The sequence below is a fragment of the Drosophila ficusphila genome, unplaced genomic scaffold, assembly GCF_018152265.1.
Source record: "Drosophila ficusphila isolate 14025-0441.05 unplaced genomic scaffold, ASM1815226v1 contig_791, whole genome shotgun sequence".
Lineage (NCBI taxonomy): Eukaryota > Metazoa > Arthropoda > Insecta > Diptera > Drosophilidae > Drosophila > Drosophila ficusphila.
The window spans coordinates 10392927-10411788 of NW_025064737.1; the positions used below are offsets into that span (position 1 = coordinate 10392927).

General features: G+C 41.6%; 3 protein-coding genes across 3 annotated transcripts; 1 reads left to right on the forward strand and 2 right to left on the reverse strand.

Annotated features, from left to right (window-relative positions):
• Positions 1–33: 33 nt before the first annotated feature.
• On the reverse strand, positions 34–5803 carry LOC108097367 (organic cation transporter protein). Its single transcript, XM_017199616.2, has 3 exons — positions 5510–5803; positions 1646–2280; positions 34–1235 (listed from the first exon to the last, which is right to left on the reverse strand). The coding sequence occupies exons 1-3, from the start codon at positions 5550–5552 to the stop codon at positions 246–248; spliced, it is 1668 nt and encodes a 555-aa protein (XP_017055105.1). The 5' UTR covers positions 5553–5803; the 3' UTR covers positions 34–245.
• Positions 5804–6100: 297 nt separating this feature from the next.
• On the forward strand, positions 6101–7057 carry LOC108098037. Its single transcript, XM_017200701.2, has 3 exons — positions 6101–6396; positions 6452–6754; positions 6808–7057. The coding sequence occupies exons 1-3, from the start codon at positions 6238–6240 to the stop codon at positions 7003–7005; spliced, it is 660 nt and encodes a 219-aa protein (XP_017056190.1). The 5' UTR covers positions 6101–6237; the 3' UTR covers positions 7006–7057.
• LOC108098044 (single-stranded DNA-binding protein, mitochondrial) lies at positions 6980–8150 on the reverse strand. Its single transcript, XM_017200713.1, has 4 exons — positions 8017–8150; positions 7869–7956; positions 7700–7808; positions 6980–7335 (listed from the first exon to the last, which is right to left on the reverse strand). Exons 1-4 carry the CDS (start codon positions 8038–8040, stop codon positions 7113–7115), a joined length of 444 nt encoding a protein of 147 aa, XP_017056202.1. The 5' UTR covers positions 8041–8150; the 3' UTR covers positions 6980–7112.
• Between the last annotated feature and the right edge of the window lie 10712 nt (positions 8151–18862).

Here is an 18862-nt window from a genome sequence, read left to right on the forward strand (position 1 = left end):
TACCTTTATTAGCTTACAAAATAAAACTCATAATTTACAAACAACTTATAGTGGCACAGTGTTGGTTCAAGCCTTCTGAAGTGGCTATCCCCACACTTTAGCATAACTTTATTCACTTGGAATGGATAGAAACTCTTAAAACTTACTACTAGGCAGAAGAGTAGAATTCTTAACAAGACAAACAGGGTAACAAGAAATTTGAACTGCATTCGGGACACTTGCACAATCGTCTTTGGCTTTTAACTTCACTTGCTCTCGATGTTCTTGAGCGGAACCATTTGCTCGGGATCATCGGGATAGACGCTATTCTGGCGCTTCTTGCGACCGGCGCACTGGCTGAACCAAGTGTCGCCCTTGCCGAAGTTCTCGCCATCCTCGATGGACTCGGGCATGGGCTGATTCATGGTCTCCGGCAGGAACATCACCCAGAAACCGGAGATCAGAGCCACCACGCCAAAGAGCACTGCCGGAATCCTGGGATCAAAGGAGTCCAGCAACGAGATGAGCGGAGTGAGCGCTCCCGACAGACGGGCACACATGGATCCCAAGCCCATGGCAGAATTTCGTACCACAGTGGGAAACAGTTCCGCCGAGTAGTTGTAGATGACAGCAAAGGATCCGGCGATGAGGAGCTTTCCTGCCATCACCACGGTCGTGGAGGCACTGCTTCCCTGGGCAATGTAAGCGGCCACAATGCAGCACAAGCCACCACCCAACATCAAGGTGGAGGTGATCGATCGACGACCCAGGCGATCCAGAACGAACACAATGGTTATGTAGCTGGGGAACTCCACCAGGCCCAGGATGAACAGGAGCAGGTAGGGATTGCCGGCCATCTTGCCGGAACTGAGCGAAAGTCCGTAGTAAACGATGGAATTGGCAAACCAGCAGAGGCACACGTTCAAGGTCTTCATCCGCAGGTTGGGAGTGCGGAAGAGATCACTCAATCCAGCACTGGTCTCCTCCGTGGCCGCCTGCTGCTGCTTGGCCTTCTGTACATAGTACTCCTTGTCCACCGGTATTCCCGAACCGTTGATCCTCAGTCCCTTGGCCACAATGTCCACCGCCTCGGCGGCACGGCCCTGCATCCACAGCCAGCGTGGAGATTCGTCGAGCAGCCACCAGTGGCCCAGGAACAGGCAACCATGCAGGCCGTAGACCACCTGAAGCCACTGCCGGTCGTGGATCAGGGCTCCCCATCCCGCCACCAACATGATGCCGCCAGCGAAAACAGCCTGAAAAGATTAGAGCGCATTAGTGCGGGGGAAAACAGCCGAGATTAAGTGCTAAGTAAATATCAATATGTAAAAATTTAATGAGATGCCGCTGATCTGGGGAATTCAAGGTGGCAAGGTGATTGTCAACAAGATTGACAAATATAATATAATAGAACAGGTATTTAAAAAGTATGTCGCATATTCAATAAAAGACTTAAAGAAGAAAGGTATATCTTATAAGTTATCTACATTTACTTATAGAAAAACAATGAACTTAAAAATTCAACAAAATATATATTATTTCCTAAATAAATCAGTTTTAAACATTGTTTTTTTATATTTTATATCAATTTTGAAATAGTTTTTAAAGAAGTAAGTGGCAATATCATATATAAGTTTTGTTTATATGCTAGTAGGTTTATTCTCACCTGGAAGGTAATGCCGCACACAGTTCGCTTGGAGGGTCCCACCAACTCCATGGTTAACACAAATCCGCAGATGTAGGCGCCGGCGGATCCCACGATTCCCAGCAGGTAGCGGGCCACCATGAAGGAGAAGTACTCGGGGATGAAGGCCACGCCCACGCCGATGATCAGTTGAAAGAGAGCCGACCAGCAGAACACGGTCTTCCGGCCCACTTTATCGGCGAGTCCGCCAAGGGTGACGGCGCCGGTGAACACACCCAACATAAACACGGTCTGCACAATGGAGCCCATCCAGAGGCGATCGCACACGAAGTTCCAGTCGATGGTGCGCGAGGTCTTGTAGTACGTCGTGTCGTATACGTAACGTGTGCAGCGAACAGTGGCATTGGAGGCCCGATCGGCGGGATCGTACATGAAGCAGGACTCCAGCTCACCACTTGGCTTGAGAGGAATGGCGGCCAGAATGTCGCTCGAGTTCCAGGGGGTCACCGACAAGCTGCTGTTGTCGACGCCCTCGATGAAGCATCGGTGCTCGGGAACCGCGGCCACCGTCACCAGCGACAGCATGTGCATGCCAGCGGTCAAGCCGGAGAGGACCTGCAGGAAGAACTGCAGGAACTGGTACTTGCCAAAGTCCCCTGGAATAAAGAGAAGTCACAATTTTAGATGGGTTGGGAAAGGTCATAAGCTAGAATAGTGAGTGAGCATTCAGCTAAGTAAGAGATAGTGATTATCTCTTATATGAATAAGCACTACGTACATAGTTTTAGCAGCAGATAAAAACACGAATGAAACTAGCTTTATTACACAATTAAAAAAAAAAAAACAAATTAAAAAGAATGTATTCCTATAGAAAAAAATGTATTTATCTTTTTTTAATTAAAAAGGTATGTTTATGTTAGTATCCTAGAACTTCATTATTTTTGTTTGATGTTTTTTGCAATTAAGTTACTGATTTATACTTTTACATGTTGCCTTTCTGACAAAGTTTATGGTAAAATGAATATTGTTCATATATTTTATATTAATAGTTTATAAAAGTTTTTTAATTCCCTTCTTGGAAACATAAGATCAGGACTTAAGTTTTCAGACTCCAAAAATATATTTCATTATTAAACAACTTATCATAATCATTACCCTAACTCCACGTATTGGCGATAAAAGCGAAGGTGATTGATGAAACCCAAAGAAACCCCCTCTTTTTATGTAGATGCAAACTTTTTATGGGTGTCGCTGGCATTGTCGTCACTCGAAAGGCTTAGCAATTAAATCAAGTGGAATTTATTCAATTCGATTTCAATTGAAGCGCATGCGAATGGCCCGTCAAATATTTGCCCACAGCTTGGTTTGGTTTGGTTTGGTTTGGCGTAGTCAGTGCTCTCCTATGGAGAATTGTGTGTCTTGGGAGAATGCATTGAATCGATTATGACTTGGGCGATCGATCGCTCTGTCAGAGGGCAGGGGCTGTGTAAATTTCTATTGGCATGGACAATATGTAGCCTAGATACGAGAATTCGACACTTGAGCGGTCCAATGTTCAATCAGCCGTTTCAATTGATTTGTGGGTTACGTTTATTGATCGTTTAAGCGAAACTCTTGCCATCAAATAGAAAGTTACGTTCACCCCAGTTACGTTAGGATCGCCAACTCGTGAGTGAATCGTCTGAGAATTTTAAATTCGTATAATTAAAACGATTGCGTGGAGTGTAAAATTATGTCACCGAAAGTGTAACATTATGTCAAAGCCAAAAGGGCACGACTTAATTAATCTCAATTTTAAAATTTGACACAATCCTTAATTAAATTCAATTATTCGCCTTGATAAACATAATCAGCGTTTAATGGTTCTAGCGTCGATATGGAAAAATATTGATAGCTACACTCTTAATAGTAAATTGTCATGTGGAAATCAAAGCGAATAATCAGAGGCCACTAAATTTTGTATCTAAATACATATATCAGTACTATTGTTGCGGCTAATTTATTGCATCCGACCAATATAAGTAGGCCTATTTTCGTTGCCAAGTGGCCCTTGAATGTGACATTCTCTTTCTGGCTTAATCAATGTTTGTTGTTCTAGTTAATAATCAGGTTTAATGATGTATTAAATCTACACTGCTCACTAAACTTAATATAGAGCAGGTTTAAAGCGTTGTTTACTCTGGAAGCAATAAAGGCGATAAGCGAATTTGATAAGCCCATGAAATATTACAAAACTTTGCTTGCTAATACTGATCATTTTATAAAAACTCTTCTACAGGGCTTTAATGACGCTGTATTAAAAATTTAAATTATTTAAACTGGTTTATTTTTGATGTTTTTTAATGGGAACGCGCCTCATTGAATTCTTGTTAGATTTAAAAATACTATGTGGTTTTAATTGAGGTAGATCATGGTTTAGTTCAACTACTTTATGGCTTCCCTTTTTTTTTTTTTTAATTTTCACTTTCATAAATTACAGACAAGTGAAGGTCGCTTTAGCTTTGTTCTGAGCTTCACACACAGCGCATGTGGAAGCACTTCCAAAGCCATTGTAAGTTGTTGGTTTAATAGCAACCTTCTTGCAACCAGAAATTCACGAATTCAGCACTGCAATCCGCCTCCAAATAAGAAGTAATTAGAGCCGCCTGCCCACCAAAAAGGCCTTCAACGAAATAAACACACATGAAAGAGCGACATGTGAGTTTTGAGGGCCGAGGGGTTTTGCGATTGAAGTCGAGCAAACCAGTTTACATTTTTTGCATTTCACAGATACAAATGAATGCGAAAATATGCAAAGTTACTAATGCGTTTATTACTCCCTCTCTCCTTCTCCTGTCACTTTCTTATAGGCTGCGGTTTCTCGAATGCTAAATAGAAAACCTGTTTCAGTTCGAAACCTATAAACATGATTTGCAAAATATATAGGTGCTCAATAGCTAATAAAGATGATTTAATTAGAAAAATGTTTCTGGTAAATGTATAAAACAAATTGTTATTTCTGTCATAAGAACCTTAAGATAGTATAATAATAATCAGACACCCAAAAATCTTGAGCCATAAAAATAGGGCATATAGTCTAGACAACTATAGTTGTCTGTCTGTAGGTCTTCCACTATATTCCCACAATTATTGTTAACTACTTTGCATTAAAGCAAGTCAACAGGGCGTATACTTCTATATCCCATAAGCTAACTGCATAGCTCGACCGCACAATTAGGGTGTACAATATATTTTAAGAAAATAAACCTAGAAATCCCAAGATCTTTATGACGGGCCCATTTTGGAGTCTTGTGACAAAGGCTCAGCAGATACCGCCCCTTTTTCCAGCCATTTTTGTTTGCTCGTTAGCCGCAATCGTTTTAGCGTCACTGTGCTAAAGCCAAGAAGGTTCAACAAGTGTCAGACAGCCTCCAGCTCAGAACTGGGCCCACACGAACATGTGTTGATATAGTATATAGTATATAAAGTCAAGTCGGAATCGCTATCAAGCTGTCATAGATGTCAGCCAGTTGCCGCGGCCTTGAGGATTTATTAAATTAGAAATAGTGCGAAAACCGAAAGCAAAAATAGTTGTAATTAAAACTGTATTAGGGGCGGCTTCTTTTGAGCACTTGACAGACAGCCAGCTGGATAGATTAGGCGGAGATTCAAACGAAATACCGAAAAAAAATTAATTACGAAATTTGAATGCAGGGCAGAACGGTGGTGATAAACCGAATACCGCCGGCTAAAATCAAATATTATCCATAGCCGCTTGCAGTGCTGATAAGACCACTCAAAATGATAAGCGTAATACAAGTTCTTATCAGCATGGGATGGAGACGCCTGGCAACGTAACAGCTGACCTTTTGTTAAAAGTCTTCACTCCCAACACAATCAACTCACCTAGTTTTCCCATGAGCTCCTCCAACACATAATCCACAGCCATGTTTGCTATTTATTGTTGACCTTATTAGTGAATATTAAATGGTAGTTCTTGTGATATGGCCTTTTAGCAATTCTTCATCTTCCGAGGGAGTGAAGACTGAACACTGATAGTTACGGATCGCGAAGACGGAGGAGAATCCGGGACAAACAACGTGCTTGAATGAAAATGAATCGCGGACGTTGCGCTCGATCAGCTATCAACTCTTCCGACCGCCGGCAGCATTTGAACTGGCAAAATGCTAACTGCGAACTGTCCCGCTCAGCGAGAAATCGAATCGCATGGCCCATGGAGCTCTGGCTGAATAACACACACACATCGGCTGGTAAATGGCGATAAGGTGGCTCCAAGCTCACATGTGCGAAGAGAGCTTGTGGATCGCGGCTCTCGAGTGGGTCTCCACTGTTGGTAGCAAATAAGCTGTCTCTGGTGGATGGTAACTCCCTGACACTCGATCGCAACCCTCTTACTGAAACTCTTACCTTACTTGGAACTATACTTCCAAAATTTTTAGAGTATAATTAAACATTTGGTTAGCTTGTGATTTTTTCCGTAGTGCATATTCAACTTTAAAATCAAACGAGCAAGCATTGGTTTATCCCCCAAACCTCGCTCGAACCAAATTTTGTAGTAAACATATTCGAAAAACAAATACAAAATACGACTACCTTCTAAACAGAACTAAATTATGAGTAAAACAAACCTTTCAGATCCGTCGGCGTTTCTGTATTTGGATATGCTGGCCGATGTTTTAATGCATGACACCCTTGAAATGGAGTCCGATTTTAATACCAAGATGCAGTTCATCAAGGAGCAGGAGCAAAAGGTTCTAGACAATGGCAAAAATGTGAGGAGTTAAAGCACTAATTATAGAATAATAATTAGCATCTTTTAACCACCAGTTACTGTCGGTGAACCAATTCCTTGGCTCGGTAAACCGCTCCATGCTTAAGCTGGAAATGGAGCTGAATGAGAACGAAACAAACTTGCTCGAAGCGGAGAAGGCAGTTACTCGATTGGAGAAAAGATGTCCCAGTGCTGATAGGAAAACTTGCCGCGTGCATCCTTTGGTTCGTGCCACCTACGAAGATTTGTTAGGTCTGCTCCTTTCCACCGAACAAACAGCATCTCAGTGCAACCAAATGAGGGATCAGATCATGATGTACGGCAAAGAAGCGGCTGAGAAAGTAGCGCCTGCAAATGTGGTATGAAAATATGATTTACAAATGTACATCTCATTTAATAAACGCAATCTCAGGTCAAGAAAATCATCGATTACCACAACAGCACCCTCGAATCTCTGGAGAAGCATATTGTAAACCTGCAAAGCCAGGTTACAAAGGTGCAAAAGGAGTTCGATCAGCTAAGTAAAAAGTTGGAAGTACAAAACCTCCTTCGCAAAGGAAACGAAAAATCAAAGCCCAAGGACGTTTGTGAGATACAACTAGGCATGTAATCCGACAACTGATAACATAATATATCCATACGAATCTTAAAAATGCTTACAATGCTGCGAGTTCAACTTTGTGCTTAAGATTAGGTTTGGTCTTTTTAGCTTAGATTCTAGTTGTTGGCATCGCGGAAGAAGAGCACGTCATCGGCTATGATGCTGGTGCTGGTCTTCTGGTTGCCCTGCTGGTCGGTGATCTCCCCGTAGGTGATCTTTCCCTGCACCATGGTGCGCTGTCCCTTCTTCAGGTACTCCAGCACGGTGTCGCGCAGGTTGGGCTTGAACACCACCACGCGATGCCAGTCGGTGCGCTGGGCCCAGTCGCCATTCTCGTACCTGTAGGAAAATATTGTACATTATTTCATATATCTTTTCTTCTCTTATTCTTTCAATGGGCATGTAAATGTTTGAACTATTTAATCAACAGTTATATTTTTAATTTATGCAAGAAAAGGACATTGTAGTCCGGTGAAAAAAATTAAATTGTCAATGAAATAAAGCTGTTTCTTTTACATTAAATTTAGAAATATTACTACAATGTCATTTTTGTTTATAGTTATGTCATATACATAACTATGAAAACATTTTTGAGGCTATATTTATGACCAGGACTGTGTTGCCTCCTTTGAGATTAAAATTCAAGTTCAATTGAGAGCACATGCTGTTCCTCGCACACACACTCTTGCACTTCGGTACTCACTTGTAGTTTGTGTGTGTGGCGACGGAAAAGGTGACAACCGGGTGCTCCTGCGATCCACGCAGCTGCGGATCGGCTCCAACTCGACCCAATATGGTAACCGTGTTAACAGCTGTATTTATTAAGTTAACATTTAATTGGATTTCACAACTATCTTCAGAGAACTACTTACTTTTTTCAATTTTGGCGGGCGCCGTCGCCGTCGTGGTTGTTGCACCGCGTGCCGGCAAATTTCGCAGGCCGCTCATCAACGGAGTAAGCTAGATTTCACAAAAGATTACAATACTAAGCATTAAATATAGTTTAATTATTAAACTTACCATGCGCTTTGTGTGTTGCATCATTATTTAACAAAGGTTTTGTTGTTGATCAAAAAACTACGAAGTTCCTGAACCTAGTGTTGGTAAACGACAATCTCGTGCTGGATAGTTTGTGGAATCAGCTGTTCTTTACAAGCAACGTCCTCTTGTGGAATTTTGTGCAAACTAACTAGATTTGCGTACTGCGCATTTTCACCAAATGAGGGCGCCTCTTAGTTCTGCATATAAACAACAAACTTTTTGGGGCGCCACAGTGAACATTTGAATAAAAACATAAAAAGTGCCTTTAAATACAATAACAATATCAGCTATATTTTTCAATCGAGGTATTTCAGTGAGTTTTTTTTTTTAACCAAAGGGTAATTTGTAGATTAAAAACGAGTACATTAAGAGATTGCGTTGTTTAAAGGACTTTTAAATAAAAAAAGGAAGAATTTTAACAAGAAAATTTTAGAATATTTCTTAACTACTAAGAGTATGGATATTTACTTCAATATTTTTGCTGTTAAAATACAATTATAAATCAATAATAATCAATAACAAACGCAGTATTTGAAAAGTTCTGATTAAACTTGCTAATGAGGAAGAGGAAGAGCGAGCGGACAAGTGTCCGTTAGTCGGGTGCTAATAAAAACCTGGACACCCGAGAGGCGTCCCCGAAGCGAAGCGGAAGAACAGAATCACCATTTTTATACTCGCATTGCTCTTGAGCCGATACTGCAACACCAATTGCCAAACCAACAACAGCAGCAACAACAAGAGCAACATCAGCAGCAACTACAAAAACAACAACTCTCGACTTTGCATTCAAATTCAGCTCAGGCGATGACGACAGTCCACTTCGAAGTCGCTGCCCCAAGAACATCATATTGCCAACGAGAGTCTCGGAACTGCTTGCCATCTGCGTCACTCGAGCAATTCTGGGTAGCTCATACAAATGCTGCGGCGATACCGCGGCCAGCTCAGCCAGTTCCGACTTATTGGCCATATCGCTATATAATACTGAAGAAAATTCTGATTTCCAGGCAGGTTTTAAATAAATACCGACAGTATCAAGAAGGTTTACTCTTATTAAAAAGCTTATCTTTTTCTGCTTTCTGCAATTACAATTACAGTTTATTTTAAAAATAGGATAAGAGACACTCTTTGGAGAAAATGCCTGATTTTTGGGCGCTTCAGATAAGTATATATAATATATTATAAGAGAGTTTTATTTTTAGATTTCTGCTTTCAACATTTCCAAACTTACCACCATTTTATGACTAGTTTAAAAAAGGTTCAATCCTATTGTATTACCCTATAATAATGACTTTTAATAATAACCATTTTTTATCTGGGACTCACTTGTATTTTAAAGATCTATGTTCTCAAGATCTTATATTTATAATTTTTTTGTTTGACGGAATATGCATTTTAAATTCATGTTATATGTTAATCCATAAAATGTTAAAAAAAAAAATGAACAATTTGAAAAGTGATCTTTAATAACGGAAAATATGTACAACAGATTTTTATCTCAAAAACTTAAATAATTCGATTTTTAAAAAAAGTTATTCTAAGATCTCATTTTTTGAAAAATAAAAACAATTTTTAGTTGAGTATTTGAGCTCATGGATTTTTAAAGCCCCAAAGATCCCTTTGGTGGAATATCCCTAAAAACCATTTTCCCCTAACAAGATCCAACCCTATATTCGTTTTCTGACCCTCCGTCCGTATCTATATCTGCAGCCGTAGCCAAGGAAGAAGCAGAGCATTGTGGCCGTCGTTGAATCCAGTGCGCGTGTTGCTGCGACTCTATATAAATATACATTCGTATATGTACGGGCGCACTCATATAGGAGGTTGCTGCTGCTGTTGTTGCTGCTGTTGTTGCTGCTGTTGTTGCCGTTGTTGCTGCCCCGGCACTGAGTCCGTGTATCTGTATCTGTATCTGTAGCCGAGTGTGTGCGCTCGTATCTGTATCTGGTGTTTGGGGCTCCGGCTCTGAGCGTTCCGCAGCGATACCAACAAAAAGCGAATGACGACGGAACGTACCAGGCGAACCAACGAACGAACGAGCGAACGTCCCAAATGTCGCTGCTTTTTCTATATTTTCAGATTGTACGCCATGGCGGTTGGCAGCGGGTTGGTGGGTCGAAGGGGGACGAAGGGGGGGGCTTTTGGTTGGCGGGTTTCGAGGCACTGAAGTGGTTGCTGCTGCCGCCGCTTCTGTTGTTGTTGATGATGTTGCCGTTGCCGCTGCCGTTGCCGTTGGCCTGGCTGACTGGGCTTGTCGAGGACGTTCGCTAGCTGGCTGGCTGGCTGGCTGGCTGACTGGCCGACTGGGTTGGTTGTTTGGCTCTATGGCTCTTTAGCCGTTTGCCTGTGCTGTGCGATGTGCGCTGTGTGCGTTTGCGTGCCAAAAAGCGAGCGATGGCAAAATTCATATGTGCGCCTTATAGTGAAACTATAAACGGCAGCAGCATTCCGGCAACTTGCAATGTTGCCGCTGTCACTGCCGATGTTGCTGCCCAGTGCGAGACTGCGCAAAAGGAGTCGAGCTCCTCGACTGAAGTCCTTAAACTAAACTCAAGTGGAAAGGGGGTCCTTTAAAGAGAGATCTTTAAGAATGCAATATCTGTTATATGTGGGAACTAACAAGAAAAGTTTTAGTCCGGAAATCAATGGTTATTTTACGTAACTTGTTTGTTTCAGATTAGTAGAAAAGTTTACAATAACTATTTAAAGAGTACCTTTCTAAAGGTTAACCAAATGCGAAACAATTGCATTCTTAAGCAATATTTTGTATATTTTTATGTTCAAAAATAATTAAGATCAAGAAGAATCATTAACCAATAAACACCTTTAAAATATTCAACAACTTAGAGACTTCTCTTCAACTTTTTATTAGAAAAAGTTTGTCAACATTCCTAGGTGCACCCTTAAGATATTACTTAGTCATTTGAAATACCTTATTCAAAATCAGAACCAAAATTTAATTTCGCTTTAAAGAACAAGTAAGAAATCCGCCCAACGTTTAACCCCTAGATGAAGGATCTCCCATTCAATCAAGCCCAGGCAGTTGGCCAACTCCAGCTGGCCCTAAAGCAACCCGCGAGCAGCCCCAATCGAGTCACCGCCTCGAACTGCATCGCGAGCTGACTGCGCACAAAATTCAAGCAGAAAATTTAACAGAGCAGCAGAAACTGAGAAACTGAGACCCCAAAAACCGAAAAGCGAACGAATGGCTCGCATTAAAGTTTATTTCGAAACCGAGTCGCAGGCGGCGCAGAAAGCAGCGCGCTGAAAGGAAAATAAAAAGAAAAAGAAAACCAGCCAGCGAACGAGCGAGCGAACGGAAAAAATCCAAGTAAAATTACGACAAGGCAAAGAGCCAGAGCATTGGGCTCTGTTGGCTGTTTGGGGGGAGGGGAAGGGGAGTGGGAATGGGTGATGGCTGATGGGGAAATGGGGAGTGGGGTGTGTGGGGTGTGGGATGTGGCAGAAGGCAGAAGGTTGATGAGTGGAAGGGGGCCGGGTTGCCTGAAAGAAAACAAGAAACTCCAGCAGCAGCAGCAGCAGTGGTGGTGGCCCAAAGGGGAATCGGTGGGGAGCGAGCGGAGTGGTCTGAATGGGGAAGGCAGCCGCCACACAAAGTGCCCGAGTGTGTGTGCGTGTGTATCTGTGTGTGCGGTGGGGCGAAGGTGAAGCATGCGATGGCGTTGGTTGGCCTGGCTCGGTTCGGTTTGGCTTGACTTGGCTTGGATGGCTTGGCTGGCTTGGCTGGCTCAGTACCACAGGCAAGACGGCGTCGCTGATGGAAAATAAGAAGACAAAAAAAATAGCAACATATATATAGTATAGCCAGCAAATGAACGAACCAACGAACCAGCGGCTGCGATGGCGACTCTTGCAACTGCAACCAGGGGCAGCAGCGGCAACATCAGCCGTCGCCAGGCACCAGTCATCAGACCTGGCCAAGAACGAGAATTTCAAATGGCTAATACCATCATGAAAGGGGGATGCCCTTGCCAGCCGATCGATGAAGGATCAAAAAGGCAAATGTAAAGTTAAAGTTAAAGTTAAATTTGAAAGATTAAGATTGCCAAATATTATATAAAATTTCTAATTACATATGAAATCTAGAAAATGTTGAAGCAAACTTAGATATTAAATGATTTTTACTTTATAACGAAAAAAACATTTTTGAAACAAAAATTATATGAACTGTAAAAATATAACTTTTAACAATAATACTATTTTAGCATTAACAATAATTTTTGTAAAGAACGTATTATCTTAAATCTTGGGCTATTATAGGCTATTATAAAAAATCATTGAGTATAATGTGATATATAAATATACCCCCAAAAGAAATTAAGTTCTAAGAAATCATAAAGTTTAAGGTCTTAAAATTAATAGTCTCCAGAGAAACACAGGGAATTAGGAAAAGCCAGCGGATCTCTAGGGTATTCAGAGCCAGAGTAATAGACGAAGTCATCGGAACGTCGGAGTCGGTGCTCGCGTCAGAACCTTCGTCATCGCCGTTCCGACTGCTCTGAGGTCTCAGCACACACGGAGACCGGACCCAAAACGAGAACGAGACCGGGACCGAGCTTCGAGCTTCGAGAGCCGAGATTCGAGAACCGAGAACCCTGAGTTGCCAGCAATCAGCAAGCAGCAACCAACAACCAGCAAGCAGCAACCGGCGATGAACAACGACAAGCAACCGAGCGACCGACCCGACCCAACATTAAAGTTAAAGTAAAGTTGGAATTTGTGCCTCAGCCATCGCTCTGTCCTCCGCAATTGCCCCTCCCTCCCAAGTGCTCCCTGCCTTCCCACCTTCCATCCTTCCTTCCCCCACGTCGCCTTTTGTAATCAGAATAAACGAAAATTCGCTTAAGCCGAGCACAGTGGAGCAAAATATTTAGGGGATTTATCAGTTTGTTCTATAGAAGAAAAAAATTATAGATTAAATTATACTAGAATATATATTAATAGGTTAAGCGATAATTAGTATATGGGTTTTTAAACTTGAGTGTTTTAAACTGGAAAATAAATTTTGGTAGGCAACCCTTAATAAGTAATTAAAACCAAAATATGCAAATATGCAGCCAGTGCTAAATAAAGAATTTTTTTAGTTTTAAACATTGTATGCTAGCAATTAAAAAACCATTCCCAGAGGTTTGAAATAAGTTTTCAATTAGTTTTTAATTAAAATTTAGATGTAGTTCCTTTCACTTACAAAAATAAAACTTATATAATACAAACCACATTTCTTAAGGCGCAAATTTGCAGACACAGTAAAGCTCTTTAAGTATTTAAATTATTAAACAAGTTTTCCTTAATAGATTTTCAGATTGAATTATGAAATATTTTAACTGCTCGTGGCGCAACCTTTGAAAGGAGGAAAACCGAAAATAGAAACTCATAGTTGGGATTTGCTGACCGCATCTTAGCCTCAATTTGCTGGCATTCTTCAACCGGCAACCGCATCGTCCCACTGTCCCCACTTTCGGAGGAAGGATGTGGGCTTGGGGCGAGGGGAAGGGGGAGGGGAAGTGGGGATTGGGGAGTGGGGTTGGTGCTGAGGGCAGAGGCAAAACGCAAATGTCAAGACAAACGAACGAATGAACGAAAGAGCGAACGCAACGGAACGAGCCAAACGAAACGAACCGGGCCGAAATGAAACGCCAAGGAGTGGGCGGTGGGCGACCAAAAGTGCTGAGAGCTGGGTGGGGCAGGTGGGGCTGGTGGGGCTGGCGGAGACCTAAAATATTCGAGCCCACACCTGCTCCGTCCTTCGGTTACCACCATTCATTTTGCTGCGATAAAGGAAATACCACACCACTGTGACAACACATTTTCCCTGCAGTGCCACCGAACCACCGCACCACCCAACCCTCCAGTAACCTCTAGTCCCAAGATCGAACCCGCTGTCTCCACTTCTTGTCCTGCGGACCCGAGCCTTGAGCCAAAACCTGCGAACCAAAAAAAGGAGGAAAATCACATTACTACTTAACAACATCCGCGATCGAAAATTTCCATACCATTGAAGTCTACTTCTATTCAACTAATTAACTAAAAGTAAGCCAGAGTCGAAGAGTTTTTCAAATCACTTAAGCAGGTGTCTAAAAGTATGCAATAACTACTGTTAAAACTACTGTTCGAGAACATTCAAACAACCTATGATTTCTTGAGAGCCATTAAATGTCAGGATCTTTTGAAATATATAATATTATTTATAAAAACAAGAGTTAAATTTAACCTTTTTTTATATTCATTTTAAACTGCAATCTTCAATCCCAATCTAAAAACTAAAATCCCAACTTAAAACCAACATAAATTCAATCTGCTGTTGACTAAACTTCATAACAATAATGAAATCATATTCAAGGCTACAACAATTCTAACTTATATTGTGATGCTTAGTCTCGGTCAGTTTTTATTGACTTCGTTTTATGCATTAAAAATCTAAACTCAATGGCTGCCTTTGTCTTAACAGCCTCTGTACTTAAAAAATGATTATTACAATATTACAATTTTTAACTTGACTATTTGACTCTTACGAAAAAATTAGTTTTTCTGAAGACAATATTAAGAAACTATGTATAAATATTAAAATTACAAAATTAATTTAAGAATATGTAATTTTAAAATCAAACCTAAATTTTAAGAAGCTCAATTCATTTCTTCTTATTTTTCCAAAATACTTGAATTAATATACAAAGCCGAAATTATATTTAAGTGTAGAGCTTTATTATTACTGCCTCGTTCCCATTTAGAGTGCGACTTGAGACTCGGATTCAGCTTCTTCAGCTGCCTGACACTCAAACTCAGGCGCAGCTTGAGGTTCGAACTTCAGACTCCGGCTGGCTGAGCCTGACTTCGGTTCTGGTTCTCAGCCAGCCACCAAGCACATGGCCAACTACGACGACGGCGATGACGGTGACGACCACTTGCCATTTGCGCAACGCCACCGAAATAACCAAGCCAGCAGAAGCAGTGGCAACAACAACAAACTCACTCGCACACTCGCACACACAACTTGAGCCATCGATCCGCTGTGGCGGACAGAAATAGTAGCGGACTCAGCCTTTTCGGATATTTGAGTGGGTGGTTTTGGCCAGAAAGTGTGGTGGGCGGGAAGGAGAGATTGAGTGAGCTCTCTATCGATTGCTCCAAATTTAAGATGGGTTAATTAAAATTGAAGGCGCCATTAGAAGTGAAGGATCTAGAGCAGGCACCGGAAATACATTCCGACTACGGAAGGTAATTAATATAATAAACGATCAAGGCATTGGGTTTTAAAATGAATATGGCTAACTTAACACAGTAAGTTAATATAAAGTAATATGCTAATTTTGAAAAACGATATAGAATATAAAATAAGGCATAGAAATATTCCCGAAAAAAATATGCATTGTATATGTGGTCTTTGGTCTTTAAAAACAATGAACAATAGGTAGATCTAATATTTCACATTTATAGTTTCAACAACCCAAAAACGTGATCATTGCAATATATTCCTAACTTTGTTATTTTAGATTATGATCATTATTTTAGATGATATTCTACTGCCTTGCTAATCCCGAAGGCAGTAAATCATCGCAGTAATCGAAGTCTTCTGATTGTTTGAGTTTATTTGATTGCAACTTTGCACTCGAATCGATTACAAAATCGATAAATCATCGAGGTACTACCATGAATTACAGTTAAAGCCAATGCGAGTGTGAGTGGTGTGTGCTTGGGAGTGTGTGCCCCACTTAGGTTCGCTTCAATGGGGCCTAGCCCCTTCGACTTGTTGTTGTTGTTGTTGTTGCTTTCGTTAGTGTTGAACCAATGCCAAGTCAACTGCGTGTAGTACTGCCATGAGATATTTTTTTTGGGACGTTCCCAGAGTTCAGGCTCGGCTCGCTTTTGGTTTGGTTTGGTTTGGTTTGGTTCGTCACTGCAAACAACGCAGCGCGAAAAAATTCCATTTTTTGTTATTCTCAGCTTTTTGTTTCGTATTCATCCCAAAGAGAAACAAGCGATAAAAACCTGAAAGTGTTGGCGATGCGTCATATGCGATGTGAAAAGCGATTCGAGGCGATTCGTTGCGATGCGATGCGATTCGATGCCCTCTTCCCAGCGGCGAACTTGAGCCGATGGCTCAATCAAGGCTGCGCAGTGTGCGATCCTTGGGGAGCGTTTTTGCGCCGCCGCTACTTTGGCCCGTCGAAATCCTCCAGCTGGGACCGAACTTTGAGCAGGATTTCGAGCCGTTGGCGCACACAGATATTACCACCCACCCAACTGCACCCCACCCCTTAAAGCAATCTCGGGCCACGCCACCCACTTTCGGGCCATCAGCCACGCTCAACCACCACCACCACTACACGACTACATCCTCCACCCACAACTCGCCTCATTCATTTAGTTTTCGTACAGCCAAAGCAACAATAGTTCCTCGGGGTTGGGGGACAAAGGAGGCAGCAGTCCTTGCTGTTAGGTAGATTGTGTCCTTCTCCCCCTCCGCAACCTCGCCGCTCAGCCGAATGCATAAAAAGCCAGGGGAGATAGTAGAGGGTGATCCTTTCGAAAAGGGTTTCCTTTAGCTTTACCCAAAAAGCTGTCAAACTATTTAAACGGTGTTTATTAAATGAATAAATAATAAAATAATAAACCAATTTATTGTTTTTATCAGCTAACCTTAAAAAGCATTACACTCGTATATTTCAAAAATCTTCAATATACCAAATACATACTGTTTCAGAAAAGGATTAAACAAGTTCGGGAAAAACATTTTCATAAATTATATAAAAATAAGTAAATTAAGTGTAACGTTTATGTTGAAACTAAACTATATAATAACAATTTATAAAATAGCCACCATAAAAAGAAAAGAAACCAAAAAAAGTCCGGTTTTGAGTTAAATAATCTTAAATTGTTGAATTAGAAAAGTATCCTTTTAGCTATTTTTGAAGAAAACACCCTGTTTAGCGGCACACATTTCAGGCCCGGTTCGGCTGTCAGTCGGTCGCTCACTTTGCTATTCAACGGCCCAGGGCAGGGGCGGGTAAACCAGGATGAAGGGTAGGGGAGGGGAGGGAAGGGGCACAGGACGCACGGCTGAGGGTGAATGCCAGTCGCTTGTCCTCCCCCCAGTCAGCCTCCCTTGCCGCCCCTTCCCTTCGTTTGTTTGTCACAATAGGGCAAAAGTTTCACTGTAACCGTTATGCGACCCACAGACACCACCGGCATACCCCACCAGCCCTCCCCTCCCCGCCTTCCCCAGCTGGTGGAGAGCCAGAGCCATAGCACTAGAGCCCAAATGTCTGACAGGCAAGAGCAACGCAACGCAATGCCATCCACCATCTACCACCCACCACCCATCCCAATCCATCCCATGCCATCCCGTTCCATTCCATCCACCCACCACAGCCATCACCACGGCCACCCAATCAAGCCGGCCACCCAACCACCCACCATGCCGGGCGGTCGCACCACCACCCACCACCCAACGGCAACCCACCGCATGGACTACGTTGTCGGCATAACGAACACCAACACATCCAACACACAGGATGAGAGGAGGAAACCGGGCATAGCCGAAAAGGATTATGCCCTAATACTCAGTTAAAAGTATGCTTCTTAATAATTTGTAATATAAGATTATAATCGAAGCAAGATTATAATAACTCGAATTTTTATAGTTTTAGATTTTTTACTAAACTATAATATAATATGTACCTATCATTATGATATATCATAAATACTCGGTTTTTTTATTTTTTATTGTCACATGCTAAAAAGTAAGAAAAATAATTTTAGAATATGACTTTTCGACTAGATATTTAAATCAACCAAAATGAATAAAATATTTTTAAATTCGTATTTTTTTTAAGATTTATTAAAATGTATTTTCATTTCATTATATTTTTTACTTTTTTAAGTCCCTGTTTCAATTTATTTTCTTTATATTAATTTGTAGCAAAAGTCAAAAAGAAAAATTAAATATGAACAAATTATAAAAAAGTAAAACTAATAAAAAGGTTTAAATCTTAATGGAAATATTTCCCGAATTGAAGTATTATCTAGAATACTTAAAGCCAACCTTTAGTTGTTAAAACATAAAACTAACCAGTTGTAGATAGCGTAGAACCTTTTTGCCGATTTCATGGCTATAGGGTAAAATGAAACTTGCTCTGAAATACGATGGGCCAACATATATACACACTCCTGTACGCATACATACTTAGTGAGCGTACACACACACACAGCAGCGTACAGCGACAAAGCATTAAGCTTTCATGTGAGTGTGTTTGTATCCGTGGGTGTATCGTTCGTTGTGTGTGTGTGTGTTCGAAACTTTTATTGTCAGCACAAACAGACACAAACACACGGATAGACCAACACATGCACAGCGAGCCATGCTTGAGCGAAGGATAAAATGCTGCAAATTCACGGCAACAACAAGGAGAGAAGCGGCAGCAGAAGCAGAAGAAGAAGCAGCAGCAGCAGTCTGAACGTGGCCCACGGTACGTATACGTATCCATCAGATAGAAAAGGCATCGAGCAGCCGCATGCTGAAATAATGAAGCAGCAAGGACTCGACTCGACTCAGCAGCACAAGGCAAAGCAAGGCGACGCAAGGCACGGAATGGCAAAGGATGATGGCAAAAGGATGGCTGGCGAAGGCGAGCGAAGGATTCGAGGATAGCGAGGCAGCAGCAGAGACTTGGCCAGAATGAAAACGAAAATGGAAAATGTGTACGTACGGGTCTGTGTCGGTGTCTGTCTCGCAGTTGCCGCTTACCATTGAGTGTGTGTGTGTGTGTGCCACTGTGAAAGGACGACAAGGATATTGCGCACGAGGACA

Bases quoted from the DNA above. Each gene is read 5' to 3' on its own strand.
- LOC108097367 (XM_017199616.2), bottom strand. From the start codon at position 5,552: ATGGCTGTGGATTATGTGTTGGAGGAGCTCATGGGAAAACTAG. The intron at 2,281-5,509 runs GTGAGTTGATTG...TCTTTATTCCAG, and splicing joins GGAGCTCATGGGAAAACTAG to GGGACTTTGGCAAGTACCAG. The intron at 1,236-1,645 runs GTGAGAATAAAC...TAATCTTTTCAG, and splicing joins TGTGCGGCATTACCTTCCAG to GCTGTTTTCGCTGGCGGCAT.
- LOC108098037 (XM_017200701.2), top strand. From the start codon at position 6,238: ATGAGTAAAACAAACCTTTCAGATCCGTCGGCGTTTCTGTATTTGGAT. The intron at 6,397-6,451 runs GTGAGGAGTTAA...TTTAACCACCAG, and splicing joins TTCTAGACAATGGCAAAAAT to TTACTGTCGGTGAACCAATT. The intron at 6,755-6,807 runs GTATGAAAATAT...ACGCAATCTCAG, and splicing joins AAGTAGCGCCTGCAAATGTG to GTCAAGAAAATCATCGATTA.
- LOC108098044 (XM_017200713.1), bottom strand. From the start codon at position 8,040: ATGATGCAACACACAAAGCGCATG. The intron at 7,957-8,016 runs GTAAGTTTAATA...TGTGAAATCTAG, and splicing joins TGCAACACACAAAGCGCATG to CTTACTCCGTTGATGAGCGG. The intron at 7,336-7,699 runs GTGAGTACCGAA...ATTTTCCTACAG, and splicing joins GCCACACACACAAACTACAA to GTACGAGAATGGCGACTGGG.